The sequence below is a fragment of the Prionailurus bengalensis genome, chromosome A2, assembly GCF_016509475.1.
Source record: "Prionailurus bengalensis isolate Pbe53 chromosome A2, Fcat_Pben_1.1_paternal_pri, whole genome shotgun sequence".
NCBI lineage: Eukaryota > Metazoa > Chordata > Mammalia > Carnivora > Felidae > Prionailurus > Prionailurus bengalensis.
The window spans coordinates 33,852,608-33,871,703 of record NC_057348.1 but is presented as its reverse complement, the minus strand read 5'-3'; the positions used below and the strand labels follow the sequence as shown (position 1 = coordinate 33,871,703).

Genomic DNA, 19,096 nt, shown 5'->3' with positions numbered 1-19,096 from the left:
TGAGAATGTTCTTAGTCCTTCTGAACAGTTCTTTTTTCTTTTTTAAGAGATGTTTTAGGAAGAAAAAACACACAGTGGAAAGCAAGTCACGTAGTTTTGGGGGGGTTTTCTTAGCTCTTCCTCTCAGTTAAAGAAAGAAACAGAGAGAAATCAAAACACCATCTTTTAAGACTGATGGTCAAAAATATGAACACAAATCCCTGAGTAGGGAAAGAAAACCAAAGAGTTTGCTGACACATCGCAAGGAACCAATACAAATTTGTCCCACATACAGACCCACACAAATATGGCCAATGGATTTTTCACAAAGGTGCAAAAGCATTCAGTGGAGAAAAGGATAATATTTTCAACACGTGCTGCCGGAACAGGACATCCATATGCAGAATAACAAACACTGCCCTAAACCTCAGCCCTTAAAAATCGCCTCAAAATGGATCATAGATGTCAATGTCAAATATAAAACTACAAAACTTGTCAAAGAAAACACAAGGAGAAACCTTCATGACTTGGAGTTTGGGGAAAGTTCCCAGACCTGACATCCAAAGTACAATTCGTGAAAGAAAAGTTAATAAATTGGACTTTGCCAAAACGTAAAGCTTTTATTTTATGAATAATACTGCTCAGGGAAGGAAAATTCAAGCTACAAATAACCTAAGTGACAAACGACAAGCATCCCAAACATAAAGTACTTTCAAACACTACATTAAGAAACAACCCAATTTAAAAAATGGGCAAAACTCCTGAAAAGGTACTTCACCAAAGAATACACAAGGACAGGGGCGCCTGGGTGCCTCAGGCAGTTAAGCGTCCCACTCTTGGTTTCAGCTCAGGTCATGATCTCACGGTTCCTGAGTTCGAGCCCCGCACTGAGCTCTGCACTGGCAGCAGGGTCCACGTTGTTTGGATCCTCTGTACCCACCTCTCTCTGCCCCTCCCCTGTTCAAGCCGTCACCGCCTCTTTCAAAATGAATAAACTTAAAAAAAAATACGTAAGGACAGCAAATATGCACATGAAAAGATGTTTGTCATGACTACCCAATAGGGAAAGGAAAATTAAAACCATCATATGAGATACCATTGCACACCTAACGGAATGGCTCAAATCCTGCCCGGAACAAGGGCAGGTGATGCAGAGCATGTATGACTAGTGGGAATGCAAAATTATACAGCCACTAGAAAAAAGAGTTGGGCAGTTTCTTATAAAGTTACCCCAAAAAATACCATACACTGCATTCCCATCTGCCCTAGAGAAAGGAAACTTATGTACAAAAACCTACACAAGAATACTTGCAATACTTCTTTTCATAATGACTCCAAACTGGAAACAATTCAAGCGTCCTTGGATGGGTCAATGGAAAAACTGTGGTAGAGCCAAACAATGAAATAATTAAAATGAACAAACGATCGATACATCGATGACTGGGTTGAACCTCAAACCCATCATGCTGAGTGACAGAAACTAGTCTCAAATATTGTATATCGCATGATTCCATTTAAATAACATTCTCACATGGGGCGCCTGGGTGGCGCAGTCGGTTAAGCGTCCGACTTCAGCCAGGTCACGATCTCGTGCTCTGTGAGTTCAAGCCCTGCGTCAGGCTCTGGGCTGATGGCTCGGAGCCTGGAGCCTGTTTCCGATTCTGTGTCTCCCTCTCTCTCTGGCCCTCCCCCGTTCATGCTCTGTCTCTCTCTGTCCCAAAAATAAATAAAAATGTTGAAAAAAAAATTTTTTTTAAATAAATAAATAACATTCTCACCAAGAAAAAACTACAGTGATGGAAAAGAGGTCATTGACAGGTCACAAGCAGGGACATGGATAGAACCACCAAAAAGGAATAAGATAAGGGACTTTTAGGGATTATGGAAATGCTCTGCACCCTGATTGTGCTGGTGGTTATACAAATGGACAAATGTTTTCAAATTCATAGCTCTGTAGACCAAAAAAAGTCAATTTTAACAATATGGTAATTTTAAAAATAAAATAAACAGTAACTATTTGTTGTTCTTGCCTGAAATAAATATAAGGCAGTGGGAATGAAGTATAAAAACAATGTATTTCTGAGAGTCTGGGTGGCTCGGTCAGTTAAGAGTCCAGCTCTTGATTTAGGCTCAGGTCATGATCTCACGGTTCATGAGAATGAGCCCCACGTGGGGCTCTGTACTGCCAGCTTGGAATTCTCTCTCTCCCTCTTTCTCTGCCCCTCCCTCACGCTCTCTCCCACCCCCTCTCTCTCTAAATAAGCATTAATAAAAACATTTCATTAAAAAAAAAACTTTCAGTACAATCAATGAGCCTAGAGGCAGTGATACACCTCAAGTCAACATCTCCGTTTCTAAATATCACTCCTTACCAAAAACAATCAAGGGCTCCTTGGAGAGGGGCTGATTACAGGACCAGGATACCCTGTTAAAACAATAAGGAAGTTCTTCAAGATTAATGGGGAAAATGTCCTGCAAATAGAGCAGTAGGCTTAAAGAGGCTCCCCGTGGCCAAATTTGAGACAGTTTGAGCATCAGGAAGAATAAAGCTAATGGCTTCTACTTATTGAATAAGAAAGAACCCACGACTATAATGATGGTTTGTTTCACTTTAAATGAGTGACTTAAATGGTACACGTGACATCTCAAACTGTTTAAAAAAAAAAACAAAACCAAAAAAAATGACTCCATGAGTCTGTATGGCTATTTTAAACAGGTGATGGAGCTGGACTGGGAGGTAACAGTAGAAGAGGAAAGCTCCATTACAGAAGACCGCCAGTTAACAAATTCAGAGAAAAATGACAGTATTAGGAAAATCACCATTTTGCAATCACCAATGTAATGAATGCTTCAAGCAAGAAGCATCTACAGATGTTCCAACTATTGGGTAAAAGATTACTGGGCAACAGGATAATCACATAGTCTCAAAATATCACCCCAGAGATTACTTCTTAGTAACAAAAGAGAACTGATGGGGCGCCTGGGTGGTTCAAGCGTTCGACTTCAGCTCGGGTTGGTTAAGCATTCGACTTCAGCTCGGGTCATGATCTCACAGCTCCTTGAGTTCGAACCCCGCATCTGGCTTTGTGCTGACAGCTCAGAGCCTGGAGCCTGCTTCGGTTTGTGTGTCCTCCTCTCCCTCTCTGCTCCACCCCCCCCCCCCATTCATGCTCTGTCTCTCTCTCAAAAAGAAATAAACATTAAAAAAAAAAAAGAGAGTGAGAAAGAGAGAGAGAGAGAGAATTGAGTAAAGAAATATAGAAAACACCAACTTCATCAAATGACTAAACTTAGGCTTTGCCAACAAGGGGACATTGTATGTCTTTTCGTGTAATGCAAGATGAAATACCCAATGTCACCCATGTAGTATCCATGTACATACGTACACATCTTCAACCAGAGTCTCATCACGAGGAAATAAGACAATGCAAATTATGGGACTGTTTTTAAGCAAATACAAGAACATCAACGTCAGGCAGTGGGGGGGGTGGGGGGGGGCGGGGAGAAGGTTGGGGAAACGTAACAACCAAATCAGTGTGTGATTCTTTATAGGATACTGGAGAGAGGAAAAAAGTTATAAAGCTTTTATTATTGGGATAATAGCGAACATTACAAAAATGACCATACATTAGGTAACAAATTAGATAATAACTAACATATTAACGTTAAATGTCTTGGGTATGATAAGGTATGGTAATTACAAGAAGCATGACTCCATTATTAGAGGAGACATATAAATATTTAATATTAAGTATCAAATATCTGCTACCTAGTTAAAATGTTTCAGGAAAAAATAGAGAAAAAGGATAAAGCAGACAAGGCAAAACGTTCATCACTGAATCTTGGGAAAATAATACATATTTTATCTTTTCTGTAAAATTAGTTTTTCAAAGGAAAAAGTGGGAGACAAAGAAGAAAAAGAAGGTGCTACTATTCGCTTTAAAACCTACTCATTCATAGCCCCCAGAAAGCAAAAAATGTATGTGCATTGTTATGAAAAGAACATAAGAGTTCAAAGAATTCAGAGTCCAACTCTGCCCTCTATGAACTATATTGTTTTATAGAAATCAAGTTACTTACACCACTGTCAGTCTTCTCAGTGGTTTTAAATAGGAAAATAACTGTTATTTCATAAAATGGTTTACAAGATAGTGCAACTTACCACACACCAAGAGCTTACTATATATATGCCAGGCCCTTCGATGTTTTCACTTGATCAAAACTAGCTCAAAACTTAACGGTTGAGATGTGTTATGTACATAACATACAATTTTTTTTTCAAATTCATATTAAATTTATTTAAGGATGAAGAAAAGAACTTTTGTAAACAATTGTGTAAACCAACAGATAAATGGCACAGAGTGTAACTTTCATAAGATCTTGGTTGCTCAACAGAAGACATACCAGTCTCCTCGAAGCACAGGCATTATTGATATCTTCTACCAGGCCAAAGATACACTTAGTTTAGCCTCTAAAGAACAATAAACTTCATTCCCAAGTGATTTTTAACTTGGTCACCACTCTATTCTCCCAAAGAGAGGTGGGGAATAATTCATGGATAAACAACAGAGAAGACTCATAACATGTGGACCAAGGTCAAAGGGAGCTTTATTAGAAAACTTGGTTATCAGTTTAAAAGACTCCTGCACACAAATGTAATCATTTATTTCTCAAATACAATTAGGAGGCACACTAAACTGGTAAGATCAAAACGCTTCTCTAAGAATCATAATTCATTGATATAATTCCTGCTTACCTAAAAAATCAAGGAAACACACTCGAGGTCGAAGAATCCTTATGAACAGTTATCATCAAATGCTGTTAGTAAGAACCTTTATAAAATTTCATTATGCACTAGAGACAGACTGTCACATGACAAAAAAAATCAGGATACAAAAAAAGCCTTAAATAAATGAGCTATATCCTTAATTTATTGTGCCTAAAACCGTTTTCACTAGATGAGGACAGTATGGCATCAGCGATGTAACCGTGTCAAAGGCAGGGCGGTGATAAAAACAGAAGAACAGAATCCATGCAGTCTGGCTGCAAAGCCCAACCCCAAACCACTATGCTCTAAGACCTCCAGGAAGCAGCAAATCCAACCCAAAGAAGGCAGTGCAACGTCCAGACACAGCGAGTGACCACACCAGATGAGAACAGAATGATGGAAGATTCCAAGATTGCCAAGGGAAAAACAAAGTCAGTACAAAAAAACAAAAAGGTTCTGAGGTTGTCATGCTCAAATATATGAAAAAAGGTATATAATGCACCCCCCCCAAGAGCAATTAGAAACTTGAAGAAGAAAAATAACAAAGTTCATGCCTCAAATGTTCGGCAAATTAAAATATGAGATCAACTTTAGCAACTAACGGAGTGCAAGAAGAAAGTCTATTTGAAACCTCTCTTTCAGGGTGACACAGGGCGCAAACAAAAGGAAATGCAGCTGACCCTGGAACACAGGTCTAAAGTGCGTCATTGGGGGGGGCGCCTGGGTGGGTCAGTCGGTTAGGCTTCCAACTTCGGCTCAGGTCGCCATCTCATGGCTCGTGAGTTCGAGCCCTGCGTCGGGCTCTGTGCTGACAGCTCGGAGCCTGGAGCCTACTTCGGATTCTGTGTTTCCCTCTCTCTCTGTCCCTCCCCTGCTCATGTTCTGTTTCTCTGTGTCTCTCATAAATAAACATTAAAAAAAAATTTTTAAGTGCATCATTGGTCCCACTTATGTGCAGATTTTTTTTTCAATATGGTACTTTAAATGTATCTGCTCACTCTTAAAATTTTCTTAATAACATTTTCTTTTCTCTAGCTTACTTTATCATAAAAATACAGTGTATAAAACACATAAAATATATGTGTTAATCGGCTGTTTATGTCATCAGTAAGGCTCCTGGTCAACTACAGGCTACGAGTAGTTGAACTTGGAGGGGAGACAAAATGCACATTTTCCATTGCACAGTGCAACAGCACTCTTAACACCCACGTGCATCTGAAGGTCAACTGTAAAACCCTAGCACACTACTTGTCCGGCTGATCATTTGTGAAGACTCAATACCAACACTAGTTCACAGTTCTCAACTTTTAAAATCAATCCAGAAAAAGACATGGAAGAAGTGACTATGGATGATGGACAGGGTGAAACTGACAGGCAACTTGACAAACTGGAGTGACGTGCACCTGAGAGTCATTCCAGACAGTGGGATTTGAAAGTCAAAGAGTGTAAGGTGGCAAAAAGAAGTAACAGCCTCAACTCATAAAGTTACAAGATGCAAGTTTGTAGGATAAAAAACCAAGACACAAATACATGACTTAAAATTTCCAAAATAACCAAAGGAATAAAATTTATGTAACTGGAATGCTAGGGTGAGGTATGCTTGGGAGGAGCATAAAGTGAGCTAAACCACTTATTTCATTCCAAAGCTTCAGCAGATTGTATCTAAGGTTGACAAATTAAGAAACAGATGTTAAAATATATTATCCAGAAACATGGATGTAATAAGATGAACTAAATGCAGGAACAGTTAGAAGACATGATCTCCAGAGAGTGAGAATGGAATGGAGAAAGAACACAGGACACTGTTGCTTCTCATCCTATGTTCTATACCATATGACATGTCGACAGATCCATGAAGCTTTACTTTGATAAAATTAAAAATAAAGTAATAAGTTTTAAGTTCAACTTGTCATGATTTTAGATGGTCATTTAAAAATAAAGTATTTCATCCAAAGGCTTCTAGCATTCTTGGTTTTTCAGCTTTCTATTTTTTAAATAATTTATAGGCTTTCATAAAAGTTACTAACATGGTACACCTGTTATATACCTGCTACACCCAGCTTTCCCTCATGTTAACAACTTAAATAACCAGACTCATCATCAAAACCAGCTACTAAGTATTGGCAGCAACACGAGTAGGTAACCTACACACCTTCCTTGAATTTCACGGGTTCTTCTTCCTAATACCCTTTCTCCTCCAGAATCCAGTTCACCATTTCACATTGCACTTGCTTGTTGGGTCTCCTCAGTCTCCTGCTGGATGTGACAGTTCTTTCACCTTTCTTTCTGTTTCATGATCTTGACAATTGTGTACAAAGTCTCTCAATTTCAGTTTGTCTGGTGTTTTCTCATGATCAGACTGAGATGATGCATTTTTTGGCAAGAAGACCAAAAAAGTGATACTGTGTTCTTCTTGGTGCATCACATTGGGGGTGCAGGGTGTCAACACATCTTATTACTGACGATGTGAACCTTGGTCACTTGAATAAGGTAGCATCTGTCAGTTTTTCCAACTGTAAAGTTATTATTTTTTCCTTTGCAGGTGGTAGATACCTTGGGAGAAACACTTTGAGACAGACTTTAATTTTTGCTAAGTTAAATGTACCTACCAGTCTACCAGTACTTTTTTTTTTTTTTTTTTGAGACGCACAATGAGGTATTTTGGGATCAAGTAAGATAATGTGTAACATTCACTTCAAAATAATTTAAGCAAGGGGTGTCAGTCTGAGTACATATCAAACAATATTGGCCAGGAGTTGATAACTGTTGAAGCTGAGTGATGGGCTCAAAGAGATTCATTTTACTAACTTATTTTTGTGTATCTTTAAATGTTTCCATGATAGAAATTTTAAAAATTAGAACCCAAGTAAAATCTGTGCATACGTAGATCAAAAGATAAAACAAATGTATTTATTTAGGAATTTCGGATTGGAAAACAGTACTTATCATGCTTATATTTTCATTTCTTGATTTGAATCATTTCAAAGGCATCAAAGCAATCACCTCAAGAGCTCCCAGGTTCATGTGACTAAGTTACTGCCACCAATATTTAAAACACAGACATTGTGCGCCCTCTAGTGGGTTATTCTATGACAAGACTTCTGTATCGACAAACTGAATTTAAAAAGCAGAGTATTTTCACAAAAGAAAAGTAACAGCCAGATTCTCTCTCACCTCTTTCTGCTTCTCTACTAGTCAATATAATATCTGTTAATTACTTAGCTAAATACAAAAACATTTCAATGCCAAAAACACTCAACTTTTTCCTACTATTGTGTTGTCTCTCCGAACACATGTTGAAGCCCAGAGAAGAAAAGAGGACAAAGTCCAAAGTCAGTCAAAACATTTTCAAGCCACCTTAACAGAGGCTGGACAGAGGATGTTGAAATCAAATTAATGTCTAATTTAAAAGCACCTGGTTGTGTTCTGCCTGTATATACGGTCCCAATTCTACCTTTCGGAATGCTAATCCTCAGAAATTGTGCTCTGCTTCAAGTCAACAGATTTGATCTGATTTACTGAAAAATTCCAAGAAGAATGAACAGTGAATTCCACTGCAAGACATGAGCAGGAAGCAAAGTGTAACAAACAAACACAGGCTTTGGATCACACAGGCCCAGCCTGAGCTTCTAGTCCTGCCACATACTACCCGTGCTGCTTACCCTTCCCAAGCCTCAGCCTGATGATCTGTAAGACAAGGTTAACATCTTACAGTTTTATCTGAAGCTTAGAAAAATACATGTGAATGATCAAAATTCAAACTGTCACTAGTACCATTATATGATCCCAAGATAGGAGACAACCAGGTAGCCCAATGCCCATTTTCAAGAGGTTCTTTAAACGATTCCCTTCAACCACAATACTGGAATTACACGTAAAAATTCCAGATTTTCTTTAAACCTGGGTTTCTATATTAATTCTACGTTAACAATAATTATTATTAATTCTAATACTAATAATAATTAGTAATAATAACTAATAATATTAATACTAATAATTCTATATTAAACTATATTAATAGTTTCTTAATACTCCTTACAAGATAATGTTTGTTCCGGCAGTAAGATATTGTACAGTACTCAGAATCTCAAGAGTAATTTTTGACCCCTTGTGTTCAGGATATATCATTTGCCTGTAACGAATGGAAGGATTTTCTTCATGAATAAGTCATTTACTGTTTTCTTATGTCATTTCGAAAAGTGTTTTAAATACATGACAGATTCGTAGCAAGAGCCCTTAACTAGAAATGACAAAATTAAAATAAAGGCTATTTGTGGAAGGCACAGGAATACCAGGAAATATGGTAAAAGACAAGGAGAAAACCTCATTTTCAGTGCATAAAGTTTCTATGGCACAAAACCACTACCCTCCCTGGGAATTAAGTGAGGATTCCATCATTCTTGCCAAATACGTCTTAGCCTAAGCACCTGCTGGAGATTACAAGTATCTAAGTACTTTAAAACTGGTCTAAGAAGCAAGCACGATGAAGTCACTGATTTGTCCATTAAACATTTTCTGAGTCTGCTACCTGTCAAGCCCTCTTCTAGGTACAGAGTTAACAGAGGGAACAAAACAACCAACAGGCACTTGCCCTCACAGTGCATATATTTTTGTTGGGGGAGGGTGGCAGGTAATAAGTTTATAAACAAGAAGATTATTTCAGATAATGGTGCAAACTAGGGTAACAACTGAGTGCTCGGGGCTGGGGTAGGTGTATTTTAGGTAGAGTGGTCACAGTAGGCCCCTCGGAGAAGGGACATGACAACTAACACCTGCTAGGTAAGAGCAAGTCACATGGACATATGGGATTATATGTATAATCCAGACTTGCAAACCACCAACCCTCACGAACATCCCTACCAAAGCAAATGCTCTAGGCTTAAGTCCTCTAACTGTTCTTTTAAAGTCAGTTGCTGAGAACATATTTTCCCCAACTCCTAGCACTAGAGCCTACTTAAAGGTGTACGAATCAAAGAATGTACTATTAATTTGAAATCTTTATTTTCCTTCCTAGAAAAATACATCTGCCTATAAAATGCAAAATATACAGCTGAGCACAAGGTTAAGATCATGGGTTCTGAAGTCCTCAGTTCTCTCCCCTACTGGATCAAAGACTCTTGAGTGAACCACAACCTTACAAAAGCTCAGTTTCTATAAAGCAGGGGTGTTTCAGGTTACTGGGAAGATTATATGAAACACTGCACATAAAAAACTTAGTACTGCAAATGGAACAGCGTTGAGTACTTAGCAAGCATTAGCTAGTATTTCAATTGTGATTTATATATATTTTTAAGGAAAGTTGTCTACGTATGAATGTACCAACAGGGGTATTCTGAGATCTTAACTTTCAAATCAAAACTGTATAAAAAATAAGTAACTTCGAAGTCAACTCTTGTTTTCAGAATAATTACAATTCAGAATTAAAAGAGAGTGCCAAATGATTTTTAAAGAAAGGCTTCCCAACTGGTGCCCAAAAAACCAAAGGTAACAAAGAAAGATTAAGAACAGACATCCCCGTTTACAGAGTAGAACTAAATGTCCAAAACTGTGGTCCAGATAAGTGCTCTGGATGCTCTTAACATCCCAAGTACCCACGTATGGGATGAAGTGAGAGATGGGTGAAATGGGGTTTCCTTTCTGCAGAAATGGAACTTGAGCTAGAAAAACATGAAGAGACAGAACACGGCAGACACTGTAGGGCAACTCAGTAACATCAGATCCAACCCCCTCTTTGCCTGGCTTCACCTCCTACACTGAAAAGCTACATACTCAACTCCCCACTCCCCATTCAACTCAAGAAGGCACTAAGATACCTGGCCCAAAAAAGCTCTGTTTTCTGTACACAGAGTGACGGGCTCGTACTGCCTCTGGCCCTTCCCCATTCGTCATGCTTAGAAGGGGGCTGTGAGGCCTAAAATGGTGAAGCCATTTTGTGACCATGAGTAAATCATGCCGAGTATTAAGGGTAACCACGTGGAATTAAAGTGCCTAGATCCTGTATGCTTTCATTTAGCTAGTACACCAGCCTCAGACTGACTATCTATAGGCTTCTTGTTACTGGGTGGGGGTGGCGGGCGGTGAGTGACCCTTATCTGCTACAGCCGATATAGTCAGATTTTCTGTTATGTGCAGCCTAAACGCAATCTACACTGACACACAAAGATGAAGGAAGACAATACTTCGCATGGGATGAAAAGCACAAACAACAAAGAGAAAGGTACTTCAACCTGACGGTTTCTGATGTTAACTGAAATGAAGAAGAATTAAGAGACCTTTTCCACCTTCAACCAGCAGCCTTCTGGTGCGTGTGCATGGCAGAGTCAGGACACCGCACTTACATGACGGTCAACTCTGTGCACAGGAACTGGTGTCCCTTCAGGATAGCCTGGCCACCATGCGACAATGGAAACAGGCAGCGTTTTCAAAACTGCAGAGAGCAAATGAAACGTGTCCAGAGAATGAGAAAAGTAAATAGCAGCTGGTTTCTTGTAAACAAAACATGAGGAAATGTGCACTGGAGGGCTAAAGTAATTTTTCTATATGAAGATAATTTTACTAAATCTTTCTTTCTAAAAACACTTGTTTATTTAAGAGATGATGAAAAACTGCAGGCTAAAATCTGTATTTGAGGAGTAATAATTTTAGGTTCTCCAATTAAAGGATGAACTATCACTCATTTTTCATAGAACATCTCTACAGTATGAAGTTATCATAATATAAACGCAATTAAGTGACTCATTTTATAAACCTCTGTGATTAAAGGGGATAGTTCATTTTCATTTGTTTAATACTCCCATTAATAAGAATGTCCCGTTACACATTTACTGAAAGCCTGGACAATAAAACAATGGAAAAATTCCAAAAGCAAACACATTTTTTTTTCTTTTCCCATGAAGCTAACATTATGGAATTTTAACAGATGTTCTATTTGGTCACAGTTAATAAAATGAATTATGGAGGATTAAAACAGGGTTCAATATGTTTGCATTGGGAGCTTAAGCGAGAAATAGTTTCACATTAAAAGTTTGGAAAGGTTTATAATCACCTTTTTCCTTTTCAGTGGAATTACTAGGAGAGGGAAAATAAGGGAATTATTACAGCAATTAGCTGGTTTCTGATGAAACCAGGCTTACAGAAACTATCTTTTCAAGGTTTAAGAAGAATGAAATCTTAGAAAATCATATACTCCTTGGTGCTTCATCAGCTGTCTAAAACGCAAAGGTCTTGGAGCGGAGTGGAGCCCAAGGCTGAGACACCCACCGGCCTAATCCCCAGTCCCGCTCGAGCTCCCTCAGCATTCTGAAGGGGACGCTGTGTCTAGCAGCATCTGAACAAAAATTAATCAGACTTAAAGGAATAAAAAAACCAATAAATATTTTGTGAGTGCTAACTCTGGGGAAGGCATTATGCTAGAGTCTGCACATGCTATGGAGAGGGAAAAATCCAAGAGCTGTTTTGAAGGCAAATCATATGGTGTCTGACTCTTTAGTCAGCATCATTACATGTAGCTGAATAGAACTGAAAGGTAAGGACAAACCAAAAGAGAAAGAAACAAATCGAAGAAAACCATTTCATAGAAACATAAAGGTATACAGCAGTGACACCAGGAGAAAAAAATCCTTTCTCATCAGCACAGTTTTTTCTCTTTCTACTCTCCCAAGTGCAGGAAATAGTACACAGGCGGAAAGATGGCAAATAAGTAACAGAGGTTCTAGCTACAGTTGCTCTAAAATATCTTGCAAAGAAAAACATTCAAGGGTCGCAATCTCAGTAAGAAAAGCCTTCCTCTAAACGGGTAATCTTACTTGGGAAACAAATTCCAGTAAACTATCAATGGGACCCAAAAGAGAATCATCAAAAATTTTTCTAACATATTTACATTACGATTTTTGACCAGCTCAACCACCAATTATTGGGGCAACTCTGACATCTTTACCACCAGTATGTGGTTTCTCCTACAGAAGCAGCCAGTGAATACAAAATCAGTTGCAGGTGGCAGTATGTTAAACGGATACAAAATTCCTCTCTACAAGACATTCAGATAACACACCCTCCAATTGTAGCTGAGACACTTTACAAGTAATACCAACGGCTGGCCTGTAATTCAAACACAATTGTTACTCATCATCATGAAATGGCATTCAGATGCTTAAACACAGACCGATCAAGGTTGTACGGCAGTTCAAGGACCCCAACAACCTAGAGGGAGGCTTCTTCATTTCTGAGTCCCCTGGCAGACCACACTGCTCTAATCCTTCTCTCTTAAGACTGCTGTGAGATTTCAAGGACAACAGTCTATGCAAAGTTCCTAGCACAGATGGGCCAATGTGGGCTCAGAGAGGTTAAGTAACTTGCCAAGAGCAGACAGCTGGTACGGGGCAGAGTTGCGATTCACACTTAGGTGTTATTTCCTGTCAAAAACCTTTGCAGTTCTGCGCATACTAAACACATCCCACATGGCGGGCTCAGCCCTTCACACAATCTCCCCATGCCATTCTCACAAGAACTTTAACACAGCACAAAGTTTAACACAGCACAGTTCACAGTAAAGGGAATCAAAGAGTTCTGAGATGTATGTTCTTATGCCCGTGTCAGAATGAAAACGACAGTGAGATCACCTCTCAGACGGCTGGTAAAGTCGGTGAGGCAGAGGAAAAGAAGGCCTGCAATGCTGGCACAGGGGTCGACTGGTATTTTCCACGAAGGGCACTTTGGCCGTATGTACCAAATTACAAATGCTAGGGCGCCTGGGGGCTCAATCCGGTAAGCGACTTCAGCTAAGGTCCTGATCTCGCGATTCGTGGGTTCGAGCCCCGCCTGGGGCTCTGTGCTGACAGCTGAGAGCATGGAGCCTGCTTCGGGTTCTGTCTCCCTCTCTCTCTGCCCTTCCCCCACTCTCCCTCAAAAAGAAACATTAAAAAAAATCAAAATGATAAATGCCATACTCCTTTAGCCAAGCAATCTCACTTCTGTTATTAACCCTACAAGCATCCTCAACCAGGTACAAAAGGACCTAAGAGCAGTAATATCCACTGCAGCACGTTTGTCATGTCCACCAACAAGGACCTGGTTAAATAATGAATGGGTCGTGTCTACCATGGAGTACTATGCCATCATAAAAATGAAAGGAAGATCTTTGTGAAGAGATAAAAAAAATCGGGGCTGAAGAAACAAACAAGAGGTCAAACACCTAAGACCGGGTATCTCTGGAAAGACACACAAGAGAGTTATACAACCTAAGGAGTTGCAGGGGCACAGGAACTGAGGGGACAGACAACAGAGCTGAAGGACATCCCTAAGGCTTGATTCCTAAAAGGTCTCACCTGCAGCCACTGCATCGGCGGGGGTGGGGGGGGGGTTCTCTATGGTCTAAAACGGACAATAAGGGGAATTAAGTTTGAAAGGCTGCCATGCCTACCTGCGAGTGAACTTTTCAATCAGTGAGGATTTGGGGCCCTAAAAGGAGAGATCCAAGGCTTCGATGAACTTACAGACAGGCTGAGGGACTTGTCTGCCCTGCTTGACTTTGACAGCATGTGTGACAGAATTTGGTGGGAGGACTGCTTTCGGTGAAGCCTGGTGGCAGAGCTGTGGAGACAGGGAGACATCATCTTCACCCATCTCACATCTCTCATCAACCAAAAAAAAAGCCGGAGTTATCCCTGACCACAATGGCAACGTCCTTCCACTGAGGCAGAGCCAACCACCATCTTGCCATCAGATTTATGCAGAGAAGAGTCAGATGCCAGTCATCTATCCTCCAAATACCAGGGAACGCATGCCTGGCTCTTCAAAGGCCTTCTCCCATGTGCTGTCCCCCAGTCTCCTGGCAAGCACCCAGCCAGGGGGAGAGGTTCAACGTCTCCTCCTGGCAAACACTCCACTTGGCTGAACACCTGCCTGCAGCATCCCCACTTGGCCTGACATAGAGGGAAATCACTCTTGCCTCTTCTCTACGCATAAAAATTCCAATTCTGCTGAGCTAATAAGTGAGGTACACGCGTGCTTTTACAGCCTTGGGCCTTTGCTCCTGATGTTACAACTCCTGTCTCCTTGGTTATTTCTAACTACCACTCCTTCGAGAATTAAGTCAACATTTCATGTTTTTTAATGCAACAAATGCTAATTGAGTACCACCCAAGCACTGCTTCCCCTACCATCTCAGCCGCATCTAGTACCTACATATAGTTACAGCACTGCGAAATGCCTACTCCCGCCTGTTTTCCTGTAAGAACACGAATCCTTGAGGATCCGTGCAGAAACGTTTCACGTGGTGCCCAACACACAGGAGGCACTCTTAAAATGACTGTGAAGAAGAATCTGTGGATAAAGCCTATTTGCTGAGCTTAACTTATACCTACTTCTTTTGCAACAAAGTGCCTTTCTCAGCTTTCGTCCTCTTTAGAAGTCCTTCTAACCTACGTAGAAGATCATGAGGCTGCTCTCCACAGAACTTTCAGGACAACGGGAAATTGGCCTGGCCTGGCTGGGAGGGCAGCTGCGGACTCGCTCCCCATTTCCATCTTACAATAACAGCACTGCACCACAATGTTTGGTCCAGAGCAAAAGAAAAATGAATACGGAAGGGGTGAGGCATACAGTATAATCTGCTGACCCTGCTTACACTCAGTCTAAAGTTGAGAGCAACTAAAATAATTGCAGAGAACATAAGGGATAAGACACAATCTCCACAATCAAACGCAGCGGAAAACACGGGATGGCATTCACCAAATCTAAAGAACACACATCATCTCCCAAACTGCATGGATTCAAACTCCAATCTCATTCTAATGGGCCAGGGAGATAAAACTTGTTTTAAAGAAAAAATTGTACGCAGAATAAACATGTAAGTTTCCTGGTGATTCGCACTAAGGCTTCAATGTATTTTCTTATTGAAATAATCAAACAAGCTCTCTTGGCAAAAAGATTCGACATTGGTGTCAGAATAATGTAAGAACTTGAAACTATTTATAATGGAAAAATTTTGTTTAAAGCAGACATATCACTACTTATTTTTCTCATTTTGAAAAGAAGCTGTTTCATTCAGCAGTAATTCTTCTCTCGTTCTCTCTGAGAATCTGTACAAAAGCAATATTTCAACTAAAATCAGATCTGAAGGATCTTTTATGAAAACGCATAATGCAGAAGACCCCAATTAAATTTCCAACAAAGCACTGCCATTCTGAGTAAACAAAGTCATCTCAGTAGGGTCACATGATGTGCAAAAACTGCAGCCCAGAAATTAATTACTAGTGTGACATATGTCAAAACAAATTTTTACAAGAATAGAAAGCAGGTGTAACCATGTGTTTTCTCTATCTGTCTGTATGCAAAACCAGTATTGTCGGGCATGTAAATATATTCATTTATTCAGCATCTCTCTGAAAAATAAAGGAGGTTCACTGCCCCCACCCCTCCCCCCCGGCCCCGGGTTTGCTGCACCCAGGTGAAAGCTGACTAAATCACACGTGTTTAGTGAGTCAGAAAATAAGTAAGAACCAAGAGACAGCGTGGGTGATATTTTTGAAAGACAGAAGTCATCATCACACAAACAAACTCACTTTACAACATTCAGTTTTCCTTCAAAAGAAGTTTTTTCAAAGATCTACATCAACTACACCACACTACATTAAGGTTGTTATCTTGCAGAAATCAAAGCTTTATAAAACATGTGACGGTGCTTGTATTTCATAAAGAAGATTGTAATCTATAGTAAAAACAAAACGTAATCAAAAACTACCTGGAAATAAAATTAGAGATTTCAAATCATTTCAAAGTTTTGCTAACTAATGACAACATTTATTTAAATTAAAAACATTTTTGTAAATGCAAACATGTTACTGACCAAGGAACTTCAAATAGAAAAAAGGATAGAGAGCACAGGTATGCATGGAGATTCTCCTGTTTTCTTTAATAGAAAATTATGTCCCAACCCCTTTCACAAGGGATATATAGACCAAATCATCACAACGTACACTTTAAATACCTTACAATTGTACCTGTCAACAATATCTCAATACAGCTGAAAAAAATCCTAGGAATTAAACTCTTAAAAATAAAAAAAAAAAAAAAAAGGAAGAAAGAAAATTATGATTCCATCCCAAACCAAAGACTGATCTTAAATCTTATGTAAATCACCCTTTGAACTTCAAAATATTGTCCTCTATGTGAGGCAAAAATTAGAAACATACTTCCTACAAGCAATATACTGAAATCACTTTGCTTTTTCAACCAAAAGAAGAAGAAAAATACTGAATCCCAGAATTTTCGAGTCAGAAGTCTCAGAAGGCAAAGCGGCTGCCTGGGGGCACACTGCACGGCCAGCCACCCGCAGGGTCAGCGGTCCGGGGCTCACCGTACCTTGCGATCGCCATCGGGAAGACAACAGCGCACCGCATGATACAGACTTTGGAGACACTTGTCTCTTAGCACGTTGCTTTCATTACCAATTTCTCATTAACTCTGTGTCTTCTGGTAATTAACTTGGTATCTTAACCTCAGTGGTTGCTTCTTACGATTTCAGCCAAAACGGACATTTAACCAACCTAGCACCAATGAAGCCAAAGCGTGGGTGCCATTCTGACCAGTGGGATTGCTCTTTTAGCGAACCTATTTGGCCCATTCGTTAGCTATAAGAACCAGGATAAGACTAAACGGTGTTTCAAAGGTGATCAAAGTATCCCTTTTTAATTTTTCCAACCAGTTTCTCTAAGTGAATTTGCTGAACAAAGCACATCATTCTTTTGCACTTCAGTACTGGGAATTAAGTGAGTTACCTCTCTTAAAACTGTGCTTGTGTAGCCTCGATACAATCCTCGGATGCCCTGAAACAAACAAAAGGCCGAGAGCTCAGTAAGTTAGAACAGCACAGAGATCTGAATGATACTCTGAGTAAGGCAGAGTTGCTGAAGTCTGAGTTTTAAAGCTTGCACAATGACCACACTCTATAAGAGGTTAAAGGTTATAAACTGGCCTGAAATATATAAAGCTTGGGTAAGCTCTCTTTAAAATGGGAACATGTCTAAAATAATCAAACTGACTACTTCAGTCACTTTCAGAATTTCTGCTCCTGAAAACAATACTTGAGATGATTTCAGTATGTATTTCCAAATTCAAATGCACACAAAACGCCAACCATCCTTTCCTATAAAAACAGAATTATATTTCATAGTTTCAAACAGAAGATATCAGAAATTCATTAATAATCCTCCAAGGTGATAAATATCTCTGGACAAGCCTTGATTTATTCAACTGTCCACATGATTCACAATAGGGTCTCTTTACTGGATTGATCTCATGATCCTCTGATCAAATACTCAGTTATTTCCTCACCTAAGTGACAAAAAAACTATTAAGAGTAACTTTTCTAAAACCTAGACCCATTGAAATTTCCATGTGACTGAATACTGTTTTTAAAACACGGGACAGGGGCGCCTGGGTGGCGCAATCGGTTAAGCGTCCGACTTCAGCCAGGTCACGATCTCGCGGTCCGTGAGTTCGAGCCCCGCGTCAGGCTCTGGGCTGATGGCTCGGAGCCTGGAGCCTGTTTCCGATTCTGTGTCTCCCTCTCTCTCTGCCCCTCCCCCGTTCATGCTCTGTCTCTCTCTGTCCCAAAAATAAATAAAAACGTTGGAAAAAAAAAAATTAAAAAAAAAAAAAAAAACCACGGGAGGAGGGGGCTTCTGCAAAAAAATACAAAGAAAAGCAGCTTGATGGTCCCTAGTGACTTGGCCAGCAAGAATGACCTCTGATCCACAGTGGAACATTAACAAGTAAAAAAGAAATTAATTTTTTTTAACATTTATTTCTTTTTGAGAGAGAGAGCATGTGGTTGGGGGAGGGACAGAGAGACACAGAGACAGGATCCGAAGCAGGTGAACAGCCCAATGTGGGGCTCGAATTCATGAACCATAAGATCATGACCTGAGCCAAAGGTGAACACTTAACTGACTGAGCCACCCAGGCGCCCCCGGATTTAATTTTAATATAAACATAATGATGCTGGTCACTATGCCCATTACTGTACTCCTCTTCCATGGGTCCCCAAATTCTATGGTAACATTCTAACATGGTATCTTTATTCACTTCACATTTTTATGATTTATTCCATGTCTGATTCTGAAACTACTACAGGACAATGACAATGTAGGACATGTACACAGTGGGGGCACTCAGTACGTGTTGTTTAGAAATTTGGAGAAAAAATATTAAAATTAAAATTTGAAAACAAATAAAAAAGCAAAGATAATCTTGGCATAAAAAGCTGCTATGATTGAGCATTAAATTTATCTTCATGGTCTCTTCTAAGGCCCCTGGGATGAGAACCACAGTGTTCATATTAGCTATTAT

The 19,096-nt window shown here is 39.7% G+C and overlaps 1 protein-coding gene across 3 annotated transcripts in view; it reads right to left on the bottom strand.

The window, feature by feature from the left end:
• SLC25A26 (solute carrier family 25 member 26) overlaps nucleotides 1-19,096 on the bottom strand; it is a 139,467-nt gene that overhangs the window by 80,398 nt on the left and 39,973 nt on the right. For all 3 annotated transcript variants that reach the window (XR_006298373.1, XM_043587893.1, XM_043587894.1), the window contains exon 5: nucleotides 17,524-17,571. Coding sequence is in view for 2 of the 3 variants with exons in the window: in XM_043587893.1 (XP_043443828.1) it covers nucleotides 17,524-17,571 (48 nt within the window). In the remaining variant the exon portion in view is untranslated. The remainder of the gene's footprint in view (nucleotides 1-17,523; nucleotides 17,572-19,096) is intronic.